This window comes from Paramormyrops kingsleyae, chromosome 4, assembly GCF_048594095.1.
Source record: "Paramormyrops kingsleyae isolate MSU_618 chromosome 4, PKINGS_0.4, whole genome shotgun sequence".
NCBI classification, from domain to species: Eukaryota; Metazoa; Chordata; class Actinopteri; order Osteoglossiformes; family Mormyridae; genus Paramormyrops; species Paramormyrops kingsleyae.
The window spans coordinates 44,756,847-44,779,905 of NC_132800.1; the positions used below are offsets into that span (position 1 = coordinate 44,756,847).

General features: G+C 43.1%; 2 protein-coding genes across 5 annotated transcripts; one reads left to right on the plus strand and one right to left on the minus strand.

Moving 5' to 3' along the window:
- Positions 1-264: 264 nt before the first annotated feature.
- On the minus strand, positions 265-9,501 carry mynn (myoneurin). 4 transcript variants are annotated; one of them, XM_023804255.2, is made up of 8 exons: positions 9,341-9,500; positions 8,427-8,719; positions 2,917-3,722; positions 2,586-2,745; positions 2,276-2,454; positions 1,746-1,856; positions 1,498-1,584; positions 265-1,382 (listed from the first exon to the last, which is right to left on the minus strand). In XM_023804255.2, exons 2-8 carry the CDS (start codon positions 8,690-8,692, stop codon positions 1,201-1,203), a joined length of 1,791 nt encoding a protein of 596 aa, XP_023660023.2. In that variant the 5' UTR covers positions 8,693-8,719; positions 9,341-9,500; the 3' UTR covers positions 265-1,200. The 4 variants fall into 4 exon arrangements, 2 of the variants coding, with proteins under 2 accessions (XP_023660023.2, XP_023660025.2); XM_023804257.2 differs by having other exon boundaries at positions 1,746-1,829; positions 9,341-9,499; XR_011990123.1 differs by having other exon boundaries at positions 1,330-1,382; positions 1,746-1,829; positions 2,262-2,454; positions 9,341-9,501.
- Positions 9,502-20,844: 11,343 nt separating this feature from the next.
- On the plus strand, positions 20,845-22,469 carry LOC111839920 (C-C motif chemokine 20-like). Its single transcript, XM_023804253.2, has 4 exons — positions 20,845-21,068; positions 21,277-21,382; positions 21,602-21,679; positions 21,787-22,469. The coding sequence occupies exons 1-4, from the start codon at positions 20,990-20,992 to the stop codon at positions 21,830-21,832; spliced, it is 309 nt and encodes a 102-aa protein (XP_023660021.1). The 5' UTR covers positions 20,845-20,989; the 3' UTR covers positions 21,833-22,469.
- The last annotated feature ends 590 nt before the right edge of the window (positions 22,470-23,059 follow it).

Genomic DNA, 23,059 nt, shown 5'->3' on the forward strand with positions numbered 1-23,059 from the left:
TGGTTAATAAAACTTAACTGATTTTTATTTCAATCACTTTTTGAAAATAGGTACAGATAAACAAATTAATGTAACGCAAATACGAGCAAGATAAACAGTAGCCTATATAACCACAATGGACGCAGATCGACCAGCCAGTTCCCTAACTATAAAGACACGATTGCATAAACCCGCACGAAAGACAGTATGACCCCATTCGAGCAGACAACTAGGCTTTAAGTCACTTCATTACTTGGTTAAAAAACACGTTAAGAGAACGCAAGATGTAGTGCATGTATATTTTAATTTGTCAAAAATATACTTTATACTCACACGAGTGTCAGTTCTTGCACCTTCGTCAGTAGATGCATGCAGTTAAATGTTTCGCAGGTCGATTCATTGATTTTTATGGCTTACGCTCAGTAATTACCAAGACAGTCTAATCACTGAAAGCCGACACTAAATATATATTAATTAAAAATCAGGATGAAAAGTCACCTGGTTTACAAATGACAAAATAAACATTCCATGGCTGTATATCTTCTTATTCGCTACAAATTGTTTTTTTTTTGTTCCTTTTCAAACAGCGACTGACAAATTTGAACAAATTTTTGCGTTCCAAAGCACATTTCCGTTTCGCGTGCGGCAAACGTCAGTCCTTACCGCTGACGGGGCCGCGGGGATCCTGAGAAGTTTACACCGATACCGCAGTACCTTCCTCACGACTATAACGTGAGTTACGCCGCGTCTCGACTCCTTTTAAAAAATAAATACGTACAATCAGTTTTCAGTAGCCTGTTCGAAGGTATGACAGCATGTCCCTCAGGGAAATCCATACACAGGGCCTCCCCCTGTAATAATTCTATCTAGGATAATCACCTGAGCCTTTTCTAGCTGGCCCAGTCTAATGTGGAATGGCAAACAGTCTTGAACAGAAAGCTAAAGATTCAGGGCAGATCATGCTGGTGTGCCCTTTAGAAATGTCACCAAGCCAGAATAACTGCCATAAGCATAAGGCTGCATGTGCACCACTTGGGGTAATGTGAAAAACTGTGTGTGTGTATAATAATTATATTATATATATATATATATATATATATATATATATATATATATAAAAAAAACACAGGAACAGAATATGATGTTTCCATATGCATGGAACCATGAGTCCAAGTCCAGAGTGATGGTCTGCTCAGGAAGGACGTGGTAAAGCTGGGAATCTCAGTTGAGAGTCTGGATGAAAATGAGCTGTGTCTCCGTTGGGACGACAGGCTCCGTCAGCACTGCCGCCGTCTCCGCTGGGGCGTCCGCAGCTTCCGGGGGGGCCCGAGCGATTAGGGATTGGTGATCTATCGGGATGTTGAGAGGGAAGGGGATCTGTTTGGAGTCCTGGGCCACCTCGTCTGTGGACGGAAGATGAGGGGCATCAAAACAATGCAGGGGACAAAAGGATGAGGAGAAGGGCAAGTGACGAGGGTGGGAAGGACGCAGTGCAACCCAGAGGAGTAAGGGGCTCACCTTTGTGGAGCTTGGCGATGTGTTTGCGGAGGTACTTCACGTCTGTGTAGGAGTTCCCGCAGAACTCACAGTCGGCACGTCGGGCACCTTAAAGCCCAGAGAAGAGTCAGTAGACAAGCAGCTGCTCTGAGCTTCACTGTCAATCTTTGTACAGATCAACAGGAACTGAGAGGTAGAAACTACAATCAGCCTGAAAGGGCTATGGAGCCAACAGGGAGCCACAGAGAATCACACTCGTGCACGCTCACCCGTGTGGGACCGGAAGTGCTTGTTGAGTTCCCCAGAGGTCATGAAGGTCTTCCCACACACAAGACAGAGGTAGGGAGTCTCGCCTGTCAGGGGGCATGGACAAACAGACACTGCTGTCGGTGTTAGAGCAAAGAGAAAAAAAACACACAGAAATACATACCCAGACAGTCTCACGCACACGCACACACACAAACAGTCACAGTCACACAGACCCAAATTATTCCAAATCTAATACCTGGTACCACACACCTAAACTGTAGACATTTTCAGTACAACCCTTTACTGCATTGTGATACTATTAGATATAGATCGAATTAATGTTTAAGATCAGACAGTTTATTAATCACAAAAGATTATACATTAAAAATACTTATCACAAAAATGTTTCATATACATGACAATTTATTTTTCAATAAATATAATCCCCCTAATAACACCCTCCCTTACCCATAACAGCTCCACCTTCGTACCCATGTGCATAACAGCCCCACCCCCCTAACCACATGTATACTAACCCCATCCCCCGTACCCGTGTGCTTCCTGGCGTGCGTGATCAGTGAGCTGGACACGGCAAAGGCCTTTCCGCAGGTGTCACACACGTAGGGTTTCTCGCCCGTGTGGCGCCGCATGTGGTACGTCAGCGTGCTGGCCTGTGCAAAGTGCTTCCCGCAGCAGTTGCACTCATACGGCTTTTCCCCGCTGTGTTTCCTGCCAACAGGGCGGCAGCAAAAAGACACTGGCATAGTTACCAAGCGGCCCAACAAGAGGAGCAGAATAAGCACTTTGGGAGCCGGCGGCGGACTCCCACGGGGAGACGGGCTTGGAATCCCTGAGCTCACCGGCTGTGTATCTTGAAGTTGCTGGAGGTGGCAAACTGCAGCCCGCACACCTCACACTTGTAGGGCTTCTCCTCGCCGTGGTGCATGCGGCAGTGGAAGACCAGCTGGCACTTCTGGGCGAAGCTCTTGCCACACAATGTGCACTCATACGGCTTCTCTCCTGCATATCCGGGGAGGGGGAGGTGACGATTGGCTCATCAAAGCATTGAGGTGGGGCAGGCAGAGGTGAGTTGGTGGGCGAGCCGGGCAGCCAGTCAAAATGTGAAGACTAGTGGATAAACGGGGCAATTGGCCAATCAAAATAGAGGTGGGAGGGTAGGCGGTCAGTTACCTGTATGGGTCCGCACGTGCGTCTTCAGCTGGTTGCCCTGCCTGAATGCACGGCCGCACAGCTGGCACTCATATGGCTTGACGCCCTTGTGTATGCGCAGGTGTCTGCGCAGACTGCTTGTTTCTGAGAACGTCTTCCCGCAGGTGCTGCAGACAGGCTTCACCCTGGCCCGCTGTCGCCCCGCCACCGCCGGGGGGGCATCCCCCTCGCCACCATCCTCCTCAGGGGATGTCTCATCCCTGCGATTCTCTTTCAGCACCACACTCTTCCTCTGACCCCTCTTCCTCCCCCTCTTTGCGGCGCATTTCCGTGGAGATGAGCCCTGCTCTGGGAAGTTGCCATCGTCTGTGATGGCGGCCGCGGACTCCGGTTGCGTCTCCAGCGATCCGCTGGAGGGATCGGGGTCCTTATTGCTGGCGTCAGTGAATGCCCCCAGGGCCAGACTCTGGGCTGCCTTAGCCCTCGTGCGTCTAACGGATTTTGTAGGGACGTCACTGTCATCGATTCTGACTTTGGGCTTCCTGCCCCGCCTGGTGGCTGGGCGGGAAGCCTGCAGGCTGGGATGCGGGCTCTCAGACGTCGGGTCCCTTTGAAAGGATGAGTCCAAATCGTCTTCAGGCTCCAGGGGATCGTGGATTTCCGGGCTAGATGGGTCACCCTCAGCAGTAACCTTGACACCACACTTGCTTGTCCCCAGGGTTACAGCTCGCACTGGCTTAACGTCCTCCTGGAGCAGTGCACACTGGGACACAACCTCTGTCATCTCCAGGAACTGGGCAGCTCTACAAATCTCAGCCACATTTCCACTAGAGAAAAAAAAACAGGCCTTGATTAACACAAGGAAGAGGTGAAGAAGAGGGATTATAGAAATAAGGACAAGGTTTACGTTTTCATTCTTAGAGGTGCCACAGAATGCATTTTCAGTATTTTAAGTTGTTGTCTGGTATGAGAACATGGTTCGGTTGAAAAATGCCCAGAAACAGTTTTGCAGGCCCATTTACTAGGGATGGGCTAAGCCACATTTTTTCAGTTCCAATCCGATTCCAATATAGATACAGATTCTTTTTAGTTTAATATTTTCATTTATAATGAATAAATGTATATATTTTTTAATCTAGTAAATCCAAATAAAAAAAAAATTATGCCAAAAAAATCTTTAATCAGACTATTGATTACATGAAATGTTTAAAATACCCCACAATGTTTCTGCCACTGGCAACAGCGTCACTTGCTCTTATTACACTTACGCGAGCGGCTGCGAAACTGTATCACAAGCTGCAGCGAGTGCGCAAAACAACCCAAGCCAGTGACTCCCAAACCATCCATTGATTTTTTCATATTACAGTGGTACCTTGGAACTCAAAATTAATCCGTTCGGGACTCGGGTTTGAATCCTAAAAATTTCGAGTTCTGATCGAATTTTCCCCATAAGAAATAATGGAAAACCAATTAATTGATTCCCGGCCCAAAAAAATTACACCTAAATGTTTTTTTTTAGCATTTAAAACAAAATGAACAGGATAAAACAAGAAGAGCATATACTGTACTAAACACACCTAAGCACATTTATCAAAACAGTAATTTGTAAACTAAGAAAATAAATGTATCCAAACAATGTGTAAATTATTATTATTTTTTTTTAAATGTGTCCTGCCCCGATCGTCCGCTCCTTAGTTGTGTGCCACGCCCCCTCGTTAACCCCGTGTGGAATCCCCGTGTGGAATCCCCGTGTGATCAGCTGTTTCTGGTTGTTGTCATTACTTCTCTGTATTTAGTCCGTGTTTCAGTTTTTTCTTCCAGTCCGGTCATTGTCCGGTGCTGCGTGACTCATTTCCCCACGCATACAAGTTATCTTAGGTCGGCGTTCACGGTTTGACTTCTGAGATTCAGATCGAGCTCTAGGTAATTTTTTTTCGAACGGGTTGGTTCGACTTTCAAGAAATTTGAGTTCTAATGAGTTTGAGTACTGAGGTACCACTGTACTTGTATTGTCTCACACAGCTGTGTGCGCATTGTTTACTGGGACACTACTTATACCTCTCAAAACGTTGTTTTTTCAAAGGCTGCAAATCGCCGTGCTTCTAATTGTCCTTAAAAGCATAAAATACTTCAAGACCATTTTCCTTTTTTTGGTGTAGTCATTAATATGTTGATGAGCTCTTCTATGATTGGTTGGTTTATAAGGAGGCACTGCCATGGCTCACACAGAACCAACATCTCTACAGTCATGAGTCGCATAATGATGTTGCGGTCAATGATGGACCACATTTACAATGGTGGTCTTAAGATAAAGGAGCAATGATATCATAGCACAATGCATTATTCACTTGTTTATGGTGATGCTGGTGTAAGCAAACCTACTGCGCTTCCAGTCATTTAAAAGTATAGCACATACAATTATGTACTGTGAATAATACTTGACAATGATAAACAACCACATTCCCGGTTTGTATTTCATATACTGTACTTCTATTTGTTATTTCTTTCTACTTATAAAAAAAGTTTAACTGTAGCCTAGGCCTGTAGAAGACTATACAATTTACCATTTAGGTTCGTGTAAATACACTATGATGTTCGCACAAAGATGGAATCATCTAACGAAACCTTTGTCATGACGTATCCCTGTTGTAAGTTTTGCATTAGTTTTTCCTGGAACAATTTGCCACACAGTACTGTAATACTCCCACTTTAGCCTCAGCATGTTCGCATTAACATTTAGCACTGTAGCAAGAACATCTCTGTCAACAAATGATTTTATGATACTAATTTCCATCCATCCAATAATATAATAATTATCCAGCACTTTATCCATTTTCTGTAACCGCTTGTCCTATTCAGGGCATACTCACCATTCACTCACACACACACTCCAATCAGCCTCAGTATGTTCTTGGACTGTGAGGAAAGCTCAGGAAGACATAGGGAGTCCAAGCAAACTCCACAAACATGGAACCATAGCGGATACTCAAACCCTGATCCGAGAAGTGTGAGGCGACAGTGCTACCCACTGCACCACCTCACAATTTTTATCATGCCAAAACAGAAAGCTGACCACTTTATAAATTTGTTTGTAATGAATTTCGACTAAATTGCTTTCAGTTTCTTTTTTTTCTTCTTTTGACTTTGGGATTGATTAAATATTTGTTTAGCTAACCAAACGTAGGCTACAGGGAGTACAGAAGCCTCATCAATGTCAGTATCACAGACTGAGTAATGTTTACGACTCTCCCCTGGCAACCTGGGGTACGTTTCCCAAAAGCATAGATTGCTAACAAGGTTAGCAGCTTGGTTGGAACCACGCAACTGAACGATATCAAATATGTAAGGTACTAACAGGAGCTTTTGGGAAATGTACAGCTCAGTAGGACATACCTCTTAGCCTACTAGTAATACATAACTTTACATAAATAGCCGTTAGAATATATTTTTCCTTGCCAGATGTGGAAACCGTGCATGCATTCCCCTTAAGAGAGAAAATATGTTGCAGGTTGCACGGGTCCACCGGGTTTGAAAGCGGGCTGGTGAATGTTTGGTGTATGTATACCATTGTGTAACCGTGCGTTCACATTGCAGGAACAGAATGCCATCGTGGTCAAAACCCGCTAGATCAACACATCAAATCTGTACGTCTTAAGATGCTGGGACCATTAGAGCTTTGATACTACTGGTTAGCTTTATATTACCCACCCCATTTTGTCAAAGCAGTTGCATTGGGCTGTACATATGCCTTTGTTATGGTCATGGGGTTCCACGGTATGCAGGATGATGCTGGCTCTATGTCTGGGCAAGTATCTATCATGAGTTTTACCCGCAAATGTAATGTACACATTTGGACAAATGCAGATCAGTCCATTTGTGTGGGTAATTTTGAATTCTGGTGGCTGAGCAGAGCACAAAATGACCTCAATTTCACTCACACAGGCACTAAAAATATACGTAAAGTGACCAATTTTTAATATTTCATTGTATGTGACTCATATAAAAGACATACAGCGGGTAAAATAAGTATTGAACACGTCACCATTGTTCTCAGAAATACATTTCTAAAGGTGCCACTGACATGAAATTTCAGTAAAGTTTCATGAAGGTTGCGAAGGTCTTGAGAGAGTTCTTTGCTTTTACCCATCATGAGATGTTTCATCAGTTGGGACTGAACCAGCTGATATTAATTTGCACTGAAAAAGGGCAGGATCGTTTTCTGATTACTGATTTCAGCTGGTGTCTTGGCTTTTGGTGCCTTTTTGCACCTCCATTTCTTCATGTGTTCAATACTTTTCCCCTGTGTCATTCCATTTTATTACACAACTTAATTTATGGACATCTAGGGTTTGATTTCTTTGCATGTGTGGGTTGCATGGGTTGTTACCGACATCTGGTGAAAATTTCATGTCAGTAGCACCTTTAGAAATATACTTATTGAGAAAAATGGTGACGTGTTCAATACTTATTTTACCCACTGCATGTCTCAAATGTAGGCTAAATTCAAAAATACTACAGTGGAAACAGTTACTATAAGCGAATGATCATTATAACCTTTTTTTTTTATCTCAGGCAGATTGCCATCAAATTCGGACACTGGTATATTTATTAAATGAATACAAGATCATAAAATAGACAGCGTCACTACTAAATTTTATTGATTGTTTCATAATACAGTACAACTGTTTCAAACACTTCTCAAATTACAGTACTGTACAAATTAAATTACTGAACTATATAATTCAAATACGCTATAATACAGTCCAGTACTGTACATAAAATACAGCTTATAGTAGTATCAGCGCTGCATCTCAGTGGCTCGTTTTTCGCACTACTTGAGTACTATAAACGAATTGTTTAAACAGCATTTATACAGAAATGATTGCCCCGGGGCCTTGTGTGCAGTCGTTCTGCCACTGAAAAGCAGTTTCTACTGTATTTGTTTTGGGTAGGGGTGCGGAGTAGTTTATTTCTTGTAATGACTGTATGTCAAGTTTCCCCTCAAAAGCGGTTGAAGTGATAGCACCAAAATTTCTACGAGTTAAGACGTCGAAATTGTACCTGTTAACACGTTCGTTTTTAACATCTTAAGACAAAAAATTTGACGTGCTGATTCTGAGTGTTTTGACCCCGATGGCGTTGGATATGAATACACTAACAGTATAGGATTTTTTTTAAATCAGCCCATTTTACCATCTTCTTTTACACATGCGGGATTTATATTTGAAAGTGAGAACAACAATGTTTGGGATTAACGGTATGTCGACAGTTCCATGTACTGAAATCTCTTTATTCAACTATACCGAGATAAAGTCACATTTTCATTCTATGGCAACTTACACACATTTGAGATGATCGTTGCTCTACGTAGGGCTAGGACTTTCGCTATTAACATTTACATTAGATGTACAACCAAGCTATTTCGTTACATTATACACGTGAATAAATATTCGTCATTGGCCCACGTAACTTCCCGTAATATAAGAATGCTACGCAACTTCCTGTAATTACGGTTTCACGCTTCAGCTTACCTGTCAATGTGAAGCTCTCCGGTGTAGATGTAGTCCAGGAGCTTCTCAAACGACGCCTCATTCACCAGCTCTGGGTCCAGGGACGCGTTGACGGCCCCTTCTTGCGTCCCGTGCAGGCTGAAATAGGTGCTGAAGGCCGCCAGCACGTTGCGGTGCGCCCGGAAGCGCGACTCCCCGATGGCCACCATGCAGTCGCATAGGAAGTCGGCTTCGCGCTGCTTTCTCAGCTGATCCAGCAGGTGCTGGCCGTGAGGGACGGACGGCATGGCCGGGGTGCTGTCGGTCCGCCAAACCTGCGCATCACGGCACGTTTCAAGCTGACACAACGCGACCAGAAAAGCGGCCGAGCCGCCATGCATAGCGACGGGCGGCAGTTTGCCATGTCACCGCAATTGTCCATATTTCGACTTTGGAAGAAAGTCGGAAATATGTACTGGATCTCAAAAACATCGCTCCAGTTAAGAAAAAAATAGCTGCACGTTGCTGTAGACAAATATACGTTTTCAGAATCAGCATTCGCTATGTGCAAGTAGAAGGAGTTTGTTTTGGTGCAGGTGGTGGTATGGCGCGTACAATTTAAACATACCGAGATACACAAAATAAAAATAATAGACAGAAGGAATAAAATGTGCCATTAATAATAAACACAATAACACGTTGGCTTGTAAATAAGGATGAGACACCCAGGACTTTGGTGTGTAGCCGCGGAATGTAGTTACAAAAGCACTATAATGAAAACCCACAGCGGTTGTGGGAGGCACATTCAGCATTAGAAGTCTCCCCGTTTAAGCACATAACAAAGGGGCTCTTATTTCGAAAGGACAACCCGGGCGCCGCAACACCGATAAAGTAATGGGATAAAAGTGCGCCAAACGCGGTGTGGCACGGTGCAGCTTCCAGGCAGCAGGACTTACCGGCGCCCACGGTGGCCCTCAGACTGCGAGGAGACAACTAACGCTGAAGCCGGGAGCGTCTTTGCAATACGACGGCACCTTAATTTTTTTAATTCCTCGACTTGTCAGGCAGCCATTATTCTGACGATGTCAGAAAGTCAGCGCGTCATTTCCGGTTTCTGTGCGTGCCCGAGCGTGACATACGTGTCCTAGCACGCACTAACGTGCAGCACGTATTTGTGGTGTAAACTGTTGACAGTAGTTAGTCATTCATTAAGAAGAGTTAAAATATCCATTCATTCACTTTGATTTGATTTTAAGTTTTATTAAAATTTCACATAAATAAGTAGCACACACTTTAAGTTCATAAATTTATGTATAAACAATGTAACTGTCGGAAAATGCTTCTGCATGTTCCCTAACCAAAAGGCTACAGCAAGGTTCCCCTTACTGTATGATGATAAAGTCACCGCCTAGTTTTCTGCACCTGAGTGGATGTATGGGTTATCTATAATCTATGTCATGTCCTCAGAGATATTGAGGGCCTGAGATATACTGCACATCCTTACCGTGATGATACCTCAGTGTGTGCTTCAGTGCACTAAGCCTCTGTGCCTGTGATCAGAAAGTCACTGCTTCAGGCCCAACCTCAGCACATCCGCAGGTCCTTAAGGTCAAGGCCCTTAAATAAGCCTTAACAACTTCCATCCAGCGGCCCCCACCCCCATTATCATGAAGTGTTTTAAAAGACTGATACAATATCAAACCAAAAAATCCATTCCATCCACCCTGGATCCACACAAGTACATATGCAGGGACAACAAATCTACAGAAGACACCATTACAACCACAAAGCATGCTGTCCTGCCTCACCTCAAGAACCAGAGACCATATATCTGAATGCTGTTCATTGACAACAGCTCAGCAATTAATACAATAATCCCCTACACTCTGGTTTCCAAACTGCTGGATCTAGGCGTAAATCGATCACTGTGCAATTTGGTCCTGGACTTCGCGATACTATTGATTGGTTAATGGCCAAACAGTGACATCACTGCGACCTCTCATTCCCAGGGAAAGCATCCTTACCCACTTCATCGAAAACAGAGTGCACAGGGTTTCTTCACTTCCTCTTATCTTCTGCTTTAGGTTTCAGACAAATAAGGGAAGATTTGGGTACTTTACGGGTGTACTTTACACATCCATAAGTTGTCCTTAACTGATATGCCGAAGTGTGGCGTGGCGTGGACTTTCGGCCACGAGGGGGCAGTATGTAATCGTAGATCACAGATTTACATTCCTGGTCTTAGAGGAATGTCATACGAGGAAAGGTTAGCTGAGCTAAATCTGTTCAGCCTCAAGCAAAGGAGACTGAGTGGGGACATGATCCAGGTCTATAAGATTCTAACAGGTTTGGATGCTGTTCAACCGAATAGTTACTTCAGCATTAGTTCAAATACAAGAACTCGTGGCCATAGGTGGAAATTAGCGGGAGAACATTTCAAACTGGATTTAAGGAAGCACTTCTTTAGACAGCGTGTAGTCAGAGTATGGAATAGTCTTCCTGATAACGTAGTGCAAGCTGAATCCTTGGGTTCCTTTAAATGAGAGCTAGATAAGATTTTAACAACTCTGAGCTATTAGTTAAGTTCTCCCCAAGCGAGCTCGATGGGCCGAGTGGCCTCCTCTCGTTTGTAGCCTATAGTTCTCATGTTCTTATTATAATAGGGTTCCTAAACACGTTTTTACGGTATGGTAGATAACAGGGTTGTTCACACGTTTCTCCATTACCCGATTATTTTAATTACAGCGTTTCAGTTGTATGTCCGATTAGGACGAGTCTGGACTTGCTTTATTTGCGCGATAAAATAATAACAATGTAATAATACTGGAGCGGGTGTTTCTCACGTCAGGTCTTGGAAACTCCCTTCTCTCTTTGGCTCATAGTAATAAACAAAGATAATTAATGCGCTGTTTCATCGTAAAGACGTAAATGGTATATCCAATTAAATCTGCAACCGGTTGTTTCTATATATAGGCCTATGAAAATGAACGTAGGTTTGATGGATGGATGGATGTTGTTAATAACTACAAAAATAGGCTATTTCAGCTGTAATGAAATACTTGTAATGAAATATTTTAAAATATGAACGCTTTTGCATATACTTTACATTTCCAGATTTCTATAGGGGCAAATGGACAGGATTGGTGTTGACGATTCCAAGAGCTACACGCACATCAAACTTTTTATCAGTCTAAGAATTAAAAATGATAAAACTAGATAAGACCTTCCGCCAGCATTTGGAAGATGGACGGAGAGATGAAGATGTATAGGCGCCGATGGGACTTCATATTGTAGCTTGGCAGACTTGTTGTTCATTTTCCTAAAATAAATAGCACTAAAAATAGGTTACATTATGCGATGAGCACTGGATATACTAAAGATGCGGGTAATGTTAACTTTCCCTTGATCTGATTACATCGCAGAAGCTAATAGGCCTGTCCCAATGTTCTCCTTTGCCCGTTGGGTCGCTTAAAGCATAAGGTGTAACTGTTAAGTACGTGGCGGCCATTCGAACAGAAGATTAAAACGCGATAAATTAACAAAAGCTGAAACCAAATTTGAAACCTGTCTGCTTCAGGTGACAATCCATGGCAGTGAAGAAATTCGTCTGAAAGAAAATAAGGGCTTCCGTAAAATATTTTAATATCGAAGGACTGCATGACCTTTACGTTTATTGGCAAAACCAATCACAAAAAATACCTGCAAATAATTTAATGCAAAACCTATAACAAATTATTAACAAAAGCCCAATATCCATATTTTTAATATGAGTTTTTCAAAAGCAAACATTCAGCAAACGTTCAGATGCGCTCAGCGGTCCATGACTTTATGACAGCAAATAGCGCAGAGGTTTAAAAAGAAGTAATATCATTATAAAAGGACATTAACTTTATTCGAACACAAAGGAATTCCGCTGTCTTTGTGTTTGATGTTGTCTGTTTCTGTTTGATCGGTAGACAAAGATTAACGCGATATCCATTTCCTCATACACCTTTCTTCAAACCCGTAGGTTTTATCTTGGCCACGGTCAGATGTTTGAATGTCCTCGAATTTTCGGGGCATATTTTGTCCCAGGATTTCCCCAAGTAAGCCTGCAACATCTGAACAACCTGATATTGATACTGCCTTTTGTCCTTTTTTGTGCAAGTTTTAAGAAGGCAATATATTCTACATACGCATTTGAAAAACAGTTCTTATGCCCACACGAAACATTCAAAGAATAATCACTGCAAATAACCTTTTCTTATTTGTATTCTTAGGATTTTATTTAAGGCATATATACACAGGTGTGGTCCCACAGCACAAGGCCAGCCACAAAAAGTGGTTAGAAGATGTTTAGATGGACACTAGGTCTGACAGCGCCCCTCTTTTTATTCAAGCCTTCCTAATCTCACTGTGATCTAAAAGGTCCCTCCCATCTCTGTTAAAGTTTTCTTTTGTACATTCCTGAGCAAAATAAGGGGTCAAAGCTTAATGTGCAGTTTGGATTTGGCCTATTTTTTGCTCAGGAGTATGTATGTAGAAATATATAGATTTTCTTAAAAAGTAAAAGTATTAAAAATTAAGTATTAAAAATAAGCTGTATATATAACCTACAGTGGAAAGTGTGGATGATCCAAGGGCGTCACTACCGCAGATTTACTGCCCAGAGACGCTGCTTCTATGCCGACAGGGCTCAGCTTGTCACCCCAAGGACAGACCGCCGTCTCTTCGGGCTTCCTCTTGCCCCCATCTGCTTCCTCAGCCAAAGTCACGTTAAGGCATTAAGTGTGCATGAGTTACCTTAGCAGCTCATAGTGTGGAGGGAGGCACCTTGAGGAGGCTTCCTAGCTGTCACAGTTGTTATATTTTTCCAGGTTTCCATATTTGTTTTTCAATTGAATTGTACAGGTTAGAGGTTACGTTAAAGTTTTGAAATTATTTAACTTAAACCTGGTATTTCAACAGGGGGTGTATATTTTTTAAAGGCACTATAAATGGAAATAATAATAATAGTAATGATGATAATAATAATACATTTATTTCAGACCTAAGTAGCATACATGTGTAGGGGGGGAGCATGCATGTTGTCACAGGGGCACTGGACCCACCTTGGAACTGCCCCTGCTGACCTCCTTACCCAGCCCCCCCACCCCCAATGCATAGGTTCATGCCCCCCCCCCCCCCCCCCCTTTTACAGGGAGCTCATTTATAGTTATGGATGTCACATGCGTGTGTGACAGATTGGGTAACTGTGAAATCCACGACATCCCCGCGTCCTCCCTGCCCTCCCCAGTGCCGTCGGGATACCTTAGGAGGCTCAGGATCCGCCTGGAGGCCTGGGAGCCGTGGTCTGGGCAAAGAGTCCTCCTCCCCACCTGTCAGGAGAGTGACAACCTGCAGGAACATCGGCCAGACACTGTGATCCTTGCCAGCCGCAGTCACCTTTGATCATAGCTGCTAAATGGACAGTGGATGACTCATGCAAAAGCAAGAGCATCTGCCACACTCCAGCGGCATGTCACAGGCCTGCCAGCGACAAACCCGGCATTAAGCCACATCCATCGAACCTCCCTGTTAATGTTTAATCCATGCTGATCTTACACCTATGTTTACTCACAAACTTCTCATTATACCAGTTGAGTTCCTCCGGTGCCACTAGAGATTTTGGGCTTCATGAAAGCATATTAAATTGGGTCCTCAACCCAGACCAATCCAATTATGTTGCAAATGTGTTAGGGCCTCTGTTCTTAGGGCCTTTGGAATCGTCCTTGCATATCTATCCCTTACTCTCTATAAACGTAGCAACACAGGTGTACTACACTACATAAAATACACTGTGAAATATTGGTCTCTGCTCTCCAGCACCAGCATTCCTTCCCTGCCCTTCGATGTGGCCTGACTGGCTGTTTTTCATATGGCACCACCAGGTTTGTCTAGCCTTCTGTAAAAACACTGGGACATATCCTTGGCTGTAAAAGCTGAGGGCACCTCATCTTTGTGGGGGCCCCAGATGGGCTGAGACACTGTAGCTGACCTATACACTTTTCACAGGCCCTATAGTGCTCATCATCCCATTTTCTTCGTTTAATACGCCTATTGATTTATCTCTTATACAATAAAGTTAAATCACAATGGAATTCAACTGTCCCCAGAGTTGTTCATTTTCAGCATAATCTAACACACCTGATGGCCCTTATCAGTTGGAAACATGACCCATTGCTACGGAAGGAACCATTGTGTCCTTGGCTATATCACACATTTTTCACAGTCTCCTTTCACAAAATCATCTCTTACAGTTAGGTTAATTCCCATAGTCAGGTTAATACACACAAAATCATAAGTGTTGGTTGCAATATTCTATTTACTTGCATAATTATTGATTTTCTTTAAGGTTAGCACAGGATTTTGTGTTTAATTTGGTGACTGAATGAATGGACACATATGTAGCGGTTCTCTTCCGATACCCCGGCGAAAGAAGCAGACGTGCAGGCCCTCAGTTTCTTTTCTATCCTTTAATGACATAAAACAAACAATTTTCTGTCCGTCTCAGGCCACGGCTCACATCAAGGAGGCAAATACTCTACTTCTCCCACAAAAGGGGGAGCGAGGAAAACAAAATCAACACTTAAGAAAAATAACTTAAACTGCAGGATTTAGTTTATGGATACAAACGAAAATCATACAATATTACATTAATCACACATTAAAAGATCGGACTTGTAAGTGACAGCAACATATAGTGATTACTCGGTTTTCCTCGCAGGAACGGAAAGAAATACACATTTACGAGTGGCCAGGATTACATACAGATATGCACATTTAACAGAAGTAATTATCATTAAATAAAACAAACACAAATCTTGTTTTACAACTTTTTTTAACTATTGACTGTCAAGCGTGCATACCTCTCTCTCGGTCCAGACAGACTAGAGAAAGGCGGCACACTCCCAAAGAATTTGGGAAGGGAGAGTCCAAAATTAATTACAGATAACAGAAAGAATTACAACTCAGTTTACGCTTCCCCCCCCCCCCCCCTAATAAAACCTATTTTAAATATGTTGAAACTAAAAATGTTCACTTAACTCAAAACAGCATAAAATAAAATTATAAAGAAAGCATTCCCCATTTCCTAAAGTGGTTTCTCCCTATCCTTGCCGGGAAAATTATACAAAAAAACCCCGCTAAACTGAAGGGTCAGAGTTGATGGGATTCTCTGACAAGAAACCACGCCACACATACATTATGTCCATCTATACCAGGGTTCTCCAATTCTGGTCCTGGGTGAGCACAGATTACAGATCACAAGATTACTTTGTCATAAAGCGCTTTACATTATCCCCACCCAAAGCCCCCAGTGAGCAAGCCAAAGGTGACAGTGGCAAGCAAAAACTCCCTAGAAGGGAGAAACCTTAGGAGGAACCAGATTCAAAGGGAGAGCCCATCCTCCTGGGGCCGGCAGAGGAAGTCAAAAGTAGCAAAGTCCCAGTTTATAAAGTAAAATTGTGTTATAGTGTATGATTAAATGCAGAAGGTCCAGCTGATGTCAGGACAGGTAGGTGAGGAAGCTGCTACCTTCGGATGGAGGGGTGGTGCAGTCCAGCAGAGGAGGACAGTAGATGTGTAGTCAGGCTGGGTGGGCAGGCAGGGAACTGCTCACCATCAGGAGCTCCAGGACAGAGAACTGATCAGTGCATTTATAAAACTGTGTGACACATACATGAAATGATGTGAGGTATTTTGTAGTAAGGTATTTAGATAAGGGGGCTCCAACAGGTGTAAGTAACTATGGCAACTAGGCAGGAGAGGTGGGAGGGACACAGGCATGAGGAATCCCTGAGCAGCAGTACTCCAACAGCACATGGGGCACCTGAAGCCAGACTGACAGCACTGGACACGCAGTTCATCCAGAATCAATGACACTGATCGCCATCCAGCTCTGCACATGCAGATTATTACTCTGGCTGGGGGTGGGAACTAGCTATCAGCTTTGTCACCATATGCTAGACTAAACAAGTGAGTTTTTAACCTTGACTTAAATATCAGAGTGAGTCTGAATCTTGGACGGTTGCTGGTAGACTATTCCATGACACTGGAGCCTGTGACAGAATGCTCTGCCTTGAAGACCATTCCACTCTGGGCACTGCCTGGTAGACTGACCCCTTGAGAGTGAAGCTATATGGAACCGGTAAACTGCTAATATAATCTGATGCTAGAACATTCAGTGTCATATAGGTAAGCAGTAGCATCTGGTAGTCAATACAAGACCTAAGCAGAAGCCAGTGGAGTGAGACCAGTATAGGACTGATATGGTTCCTAGTCCTTGTTAGGACTCTTGCTGCAGCATTCTGCACTAACTGGAGCTTATTTAATAATGCAGAGACGCACCCAACCAATAGGGGGTAGCGACAGTCCAACCTAGAAGTCATAAAGGCACATACAAATGTTTCCTGACGTCAGAACATTGTATTGCATATTTTTTGTTTTGCAGTATTTCTCAAATAGAAAAGGCTATTGGGGAGTTGGGGACCCCGGTTTATATCTATACACATATGTGTGTCTGTCTGTTTCTGTTCTTGTAATTATTATATTGCATGGATCAGATTTCCCCACAATGTCATAAAAACATATAATTTTTCACCATGTGGGGATATTTTTCCAGTCCCCACAAAGGGAACCTCAATTTCATAAAAATCTTTGAATGCAATCAAAAAACTAAAAATGTCAAAAGTCTTGTATTTTGTTTGGTTACAATTAGGGTTTGGTATGGGTTAAGGTTGTCATACTTAGGATTGTGGTTATGCCCATAGATATGAATGGAGAGTCCTCACAAAAACATAAATACAAACCTATGTGTGTGTTTGTGTTTCCCCAGAATAGTGCCAATTGAGGCATAAGGAGGTCACAAATAACAGAAGGCTGCTAAATCAAATATTCACTGTCACTGCTCTTCCCACTGCCCTTCACTTACCTCCCAATGCATTTAGGGAAAATCAAGTGACTCTATTACAGCAGTGGAGGGAGTTTAGCAGTTATTCCAGTAAATTTCCTTGTTCTATTTTCAGTCCTGCTTTACATACAACTGCTAAGGAAGAACAGGTCATAGACCCTCGAGGATAGTTTAAAATTTTCCTCTTCTTCTCCCTACGTGCCATTACGCATCACAATCTTTGATTAAAGCTAGACTGGACACAAACTGCTGTGTTGAAATGTTAGTATGCAAAATAAGATGTTTATGTTGCCCTTGTTATGGCCAATGGCAAAATGTTATGCTAATATAGCGCGACGCAGCGGACATTGGAATGAACCACAGATAACATAAAATTAGAGAAGCTTAGACCGGGAAATGCAACGTCTGTTTAACTTATTGAAAAAATATACATATAACTTCCTAGGACCACAAAAAGCTTTCCAGTATGTAATTGTGCAATATCTGTCTAAAATGCAGGGATCTTCGGGGTGTTTCTGTTGGTTTGACCTTAGCAGTGAACAGAGTTCTGACGTTAATCTTTAACCACGTAAAAATCACCGCAAACAAGCTCATGGAGGCCCGCATTTTTCTCCCCGAGGTCTGTTATCGGGGGATTTTCACGTCATTGTAACATTTATTGTTATTGTAACATTTTGATGGATGAAAAAATAAATGAGAAGACTTTAAAAATAAAGGAGAAAGATATACGCATATATGTACATAAACATTTTATATTATTTCATGCTTTTATTTGTAACATGAATATTTGACCAGCACCTTAGACGACCCGTATTGTTCTGTTATCGCGAGTCTACGCTGGTATGATACCAGCAGCACGAGCAGCTTGTACATGCGGGGCGCCTTAAGAAGTCTCATTGCGTGCCGTTCCCACCAATCTGTGCTTCCTATGCGATAGGAGATGGGTGGATTACACGCTCTATATATGCGCGGGGGGGGAGGGGGGGTCATTTAACGAGCGCCAGTCTGGAAAATAATTGTGCACCGTGTACAAGCGTACTGACGCCGCAAGGGCTGACTGGATGGTAGTTTTGCTGGTATTCACTCCCACACGTCTGTCCGTTCAATATTTCAGGCTGGAATAACCTGATTTCAAGTAGCCTAATTAAAAAGGATTTTTTTTTCTCGTATCAAATTACAATAGCATTTGGAATATTCGTATCTGACAATAAAACTGCAGTTTTTCTTCAACTGTACCAGTTAGTCTATATAGTGGATTGACATGATTCTGAGTGTGGAGTCCTCTTTAGTTTTAACTAATTTCGGTTTTTCATGTTTTTAGTTGCTTCATGCAACTACATTGGATGATGGGCACAATTAGTGGTTATGCCTGTTCTGAAGTTAATTTTCCAGTTATATTGAGGTGTGTGAGACCGATACGGTTGATCGACACAGTTTAGTGGGCCTAGTTTTGCCATTTATTCACGAGATGCTGAACCTGCATGACAACAGCGGCCGCGGGCGGGTTCCTCAAACCTTCATTATGTCTTACAGCGTTAACTTACAGCGTTGTGACTGGGCTGACACCTGGCAGATGAAATTTAACATAGACAAATGTAAGGTACTCCATGTAGGGAGCAGAAATATAAAGTACAGGTATTATATGGGACCTACTGAAATAAAGGTAGCTGATTATGAGAAAGACCTTGGTGTGTATGTTGATGCTTCCATGTCTCATTCTCGCCAGTGCGGGGAAGCAATAAAAAAGGCCAATAGGATGTTGGGGTATATCTCCAGGTGTGTGGAGTTTAAGTCAAGGGAGGTAATGCTAAGATTATACAATTCCTTGGTGAGACCTCACCTAGAATATTGTGTGCAGGTTTGGTCACCATATCTTAAAAAGGACATTGCGGCCTTAGAAAAGGTGCAGCGTAGAGCCACAAGAATGATTCCCGGTCTTAGAGGAATGTCATACGAGGAATGGTTAGTTGAGCTAAATCTGTTCAGCCTCAAGCAAAGGAGACTGAGGGGGGACATGATCCAGGTCTATAAGATTCTATCAGGTTTGGATGCTGTTCAACCGAATAGTTACTTCAGCATTAGTTCAAATACAAGAACTCGTGGCCATAGGTGGAAATTAGCGGGAGAACATTTCAAACTGGATTTAAGGAAGCACTTCTTTACACAGCCTGTAGTCAGAGTATGGAATAGTCTTCCTGATAAGGTAGTGCAAGCTGAATCCTTGGGTTCCTTTAAATCAGAGCTAGATAAGATTTTAACAACTCTAAGCTATTAGTTAAGTTCTCCCCAAGCGAGCTCGATGGGCCGAATGGCCTCCTCTCGTTTGTATAGTTCTTATGTTCTTATGTTAAAAGTGGTTGTAATGTCAGAAGAATTTTAAATAAAATCTGGTGCTGCACACTTTCTGTTGACAAAGACTGAATTTAATTCCGACCATTTTTACGTATTAAACAGGGTTGCACAATATACAGGCTATGAAAACAATATATCCGCCGCCGGTGCAGATCGCCCCACTCAAAAAAAATGGAAGACAAAGCTGCCCGACTCGTTCTTACGCAAATCAGTGTGGCTCTCCAGACCCATGGGAATCTCCCGCGTCGCACAACTAACTCCCTGTATTCCCTGTCTCGTCACTGGGTCTTGTGTGGTATTTCTATGTGTCCGTATGTATATGTATGATACATCATGCACCCATGCAGCACACATAATTCCCAGGCCAAGGCCGAAATGACTTCAGCTGTGTCCCCCCGACGCGCAAATCCCTTTCTTCCGCTCGGGGCAACTTCCCCCGTTGTCCAGGCCGAGACAGCCAGTCTACATAGCAGTAACATTTGTGTCCTTTGTGAATTAAGTTGTTTGACTTGCTCGACTGTTTAAAAAATAAAGCATTACAGGTGTCTCCAGTCTACCTGGGTGGGCCTGGGTCCATGCAGATGCAAGTCAGGCCCACCCATTCACAGTGAGCAATAGGGTGATGCATTGATTGTGTGTGAGAGGTATTGTGGTGAGACAAATTGTAGGAAAATTATTTTTATTTTATCTTTGATAATTTGATCTTTGTAATGTCGTGAATCATTTAAAACTGACACATATGTAGTCTTTAATGTGATTTTGCCGCCAAGTGAATTATAGGACCAGTCCACCCACACTATGATTTCTGGCTCCGCTATTGTCCCCCTCACATTTTATAATTATCCGTCTGGACCCCTCCCCCCACATTTAACATAAAATGTTAGTTTTATGCCAGTGTGTCCCCCCACATTCAAAATGCTTCTGACGTCCCTGGAACCGCCTATATAGGTGCCTTAAAGGAAAAGGATAAGCATTCACAAAATGTTTACTATAAGTATGCCTAATTTCACTTAAGTTATTTGCTTTTGTTATTAATGTTTTTGAAATTTTCAAGCACCGAGAATATCGAGGTCTGATTCAGCCCGCAGGACTGATATAGGTGACGAGGAAGTGATGAGGAATGTTTTCAGCTGACAGGCATAGAAAAGATTTGGAGGGGCGCGGTGGATTGCATCAATCCATTAGCTCGAGGAAATGCGATACGGTCGGTATAGTGACGACTGGTATAGCGTGGGGAAAGTCCAGGAATGAGTATTTAAAGAGGCACAAGCATTTATCGGTATTATCTAGCAACGAACCAGTTACCAGATCACCAGAAGCAGCCATGCCCTCCTTCAGGAGCTACAGTGCAGCTCTGCTGGTGCTCATTACGCTACACCTGCTCCTCTCCTGGACGGAGTCAGGTGCGTGTCCCAGTGCGCGTTTGTGGTTTGCAAGTTTTGTTTTCGGAAAGTAAGTGCTAAATCTCTTCAGGTTAAGAGGTCGCTCGTCTCCAACCGAGAGCCGCACCCTGCTTCAGCTTTTGCATTAAGGAGTAACGTTTTGAAGCGGTGCTTCAGACACGTTTTTACTTGTTTCTCCCGCCTGTTTAAGTGTCTTTACTTTTTTCAGCCACAAGCTGCTGTGTTGGGTACTCCTCCAGGCGCCTTCCCTGCCACAAGCTGAAGCGCTACACCATCCAGCCCATGACGGACACCTGTGACATCGAGGCAGTCATGTAAGTGTCCCAGCAGTGGTCATTGAGCTGCAGCAAATGCTTCCTTTTCAGCAAATATCGATAGAATATTACACGATATGTAGTGAAGTGAGATTGATACTGTTTTCAACCTGCTTGCTGGGGCAGCTTAATGTCAGACGCTTTTCAGAAACACAACTCATGGTGAGCTCGTCGGCAGTGACACTCACAACCTTGCATCCACGTATTCCCCCTTTCCAGTTTCCATACGAAAAGGGGCAGGTTCATCTGCGCAAATCCCTTGCAGTACTGGACCATAAAGAGAATCAAGTGCCTTCAGTGAGTCTATCCCATGACCCCTTTGCTGTGCTGTGTTCAAAAGTTATCCTTTAAACTGCCGCCTTACTGGAATTTTAATCGTGGTTATCTTTTTTTGCCTTTGGCAGTGAAAGGGCAAAAGCCAGGAAAATGCGCATCTTCAGCCGAGGTTAATGTTTTGCACGTTGTGATGATGAAGCTTCAGGATTGATGGCCCTGTCAGAACGACGGGGCATTTAGACGAGGAGGCGGCAGTCTGCAGGTGAAGACAAAGCGACTCTGCTCTCCATGGAGCTTTGAGGAGCACTCCCACGCGATTACGAATACCTGAACGTTCACTTAACAGCCGGAAGTGAGCGCTGCCTACTAGACTGCTTCAGTCCCCAAGGCGCTGCACGAGGGCGGCACACCGGGACGCCAGACTCCACCTTGCTAACACCACTCTTAGACCAGCCTGCACTCTAGGGACCAAACGGCTTCCTCTAGGGTCCTTCCTGGCCTGAACCCACAAAGCATAATAAATCAAAGACTTCAGTGTTCTCCGTCTATAAGTTTTTTGTTTTTAGATTTAAGTATACATGGCTTCCTTCTCACGCTGAAATATCGTTGGCTTTGTTCAAAGTTTGTATTATTTTCCCCACATATGTGAAACCTTAGATACTGACAGTTTCGTTTCTTTGGTTTTGTAAAACATCACCCTTGTGCCCCTATGTAGCAACACGCACTTTGTTGTATCAGGTATAGAAATCACTGAATGCATGATGTACTGCTGTAAATCTGATTTATGTTCATAATAAAGGGTTCAAAGTTGCGTGTCTGTATATATATATATATATATTTTTTTTTTCGGGGGGGGACACTCAAATGTGAGGTATAAACAAATTGTTCAGTAAACCAATAACGTGTCTACATTGGCCATGAATAACATGTAACTGAAATTACATGAAATTGTTTCTACTAAGGGCCGTTCTCTGGTGCCTGTACTGTGCCCCTGCAGGCTCGTTGCTATGCTCAATTGGAAGGGCGGTTATGGGTGAACAACTGTAATATTTACACGTCTTAACGATTTTACGGAACAGTACTATAGTGTCAACTCACTGCCCTCCTACAATAGTATTCAGCTTGATCTGAATCAATCTGCGTCTGCTTTTCTAGTTCTAGACCAACATTTACTTAAAAGGCCTAAGAACGTCGGCCGGGTTCGAGGCGGGACCTGCGGGTGCATACTTTTGGGGGTAGCCCTGGCCTCACTGATAAACTAGTCATGCAGATGGACTGGGACCAGGTAACAGAAACATGTTATCCCTTAAAATATTTCATCATGCAAGACGGATGTGCTGTCAACAGGGTTGCCAACCTTAAATTTGTGTTGGGGTAGTTTGCAAACCCTCCAGACTATTT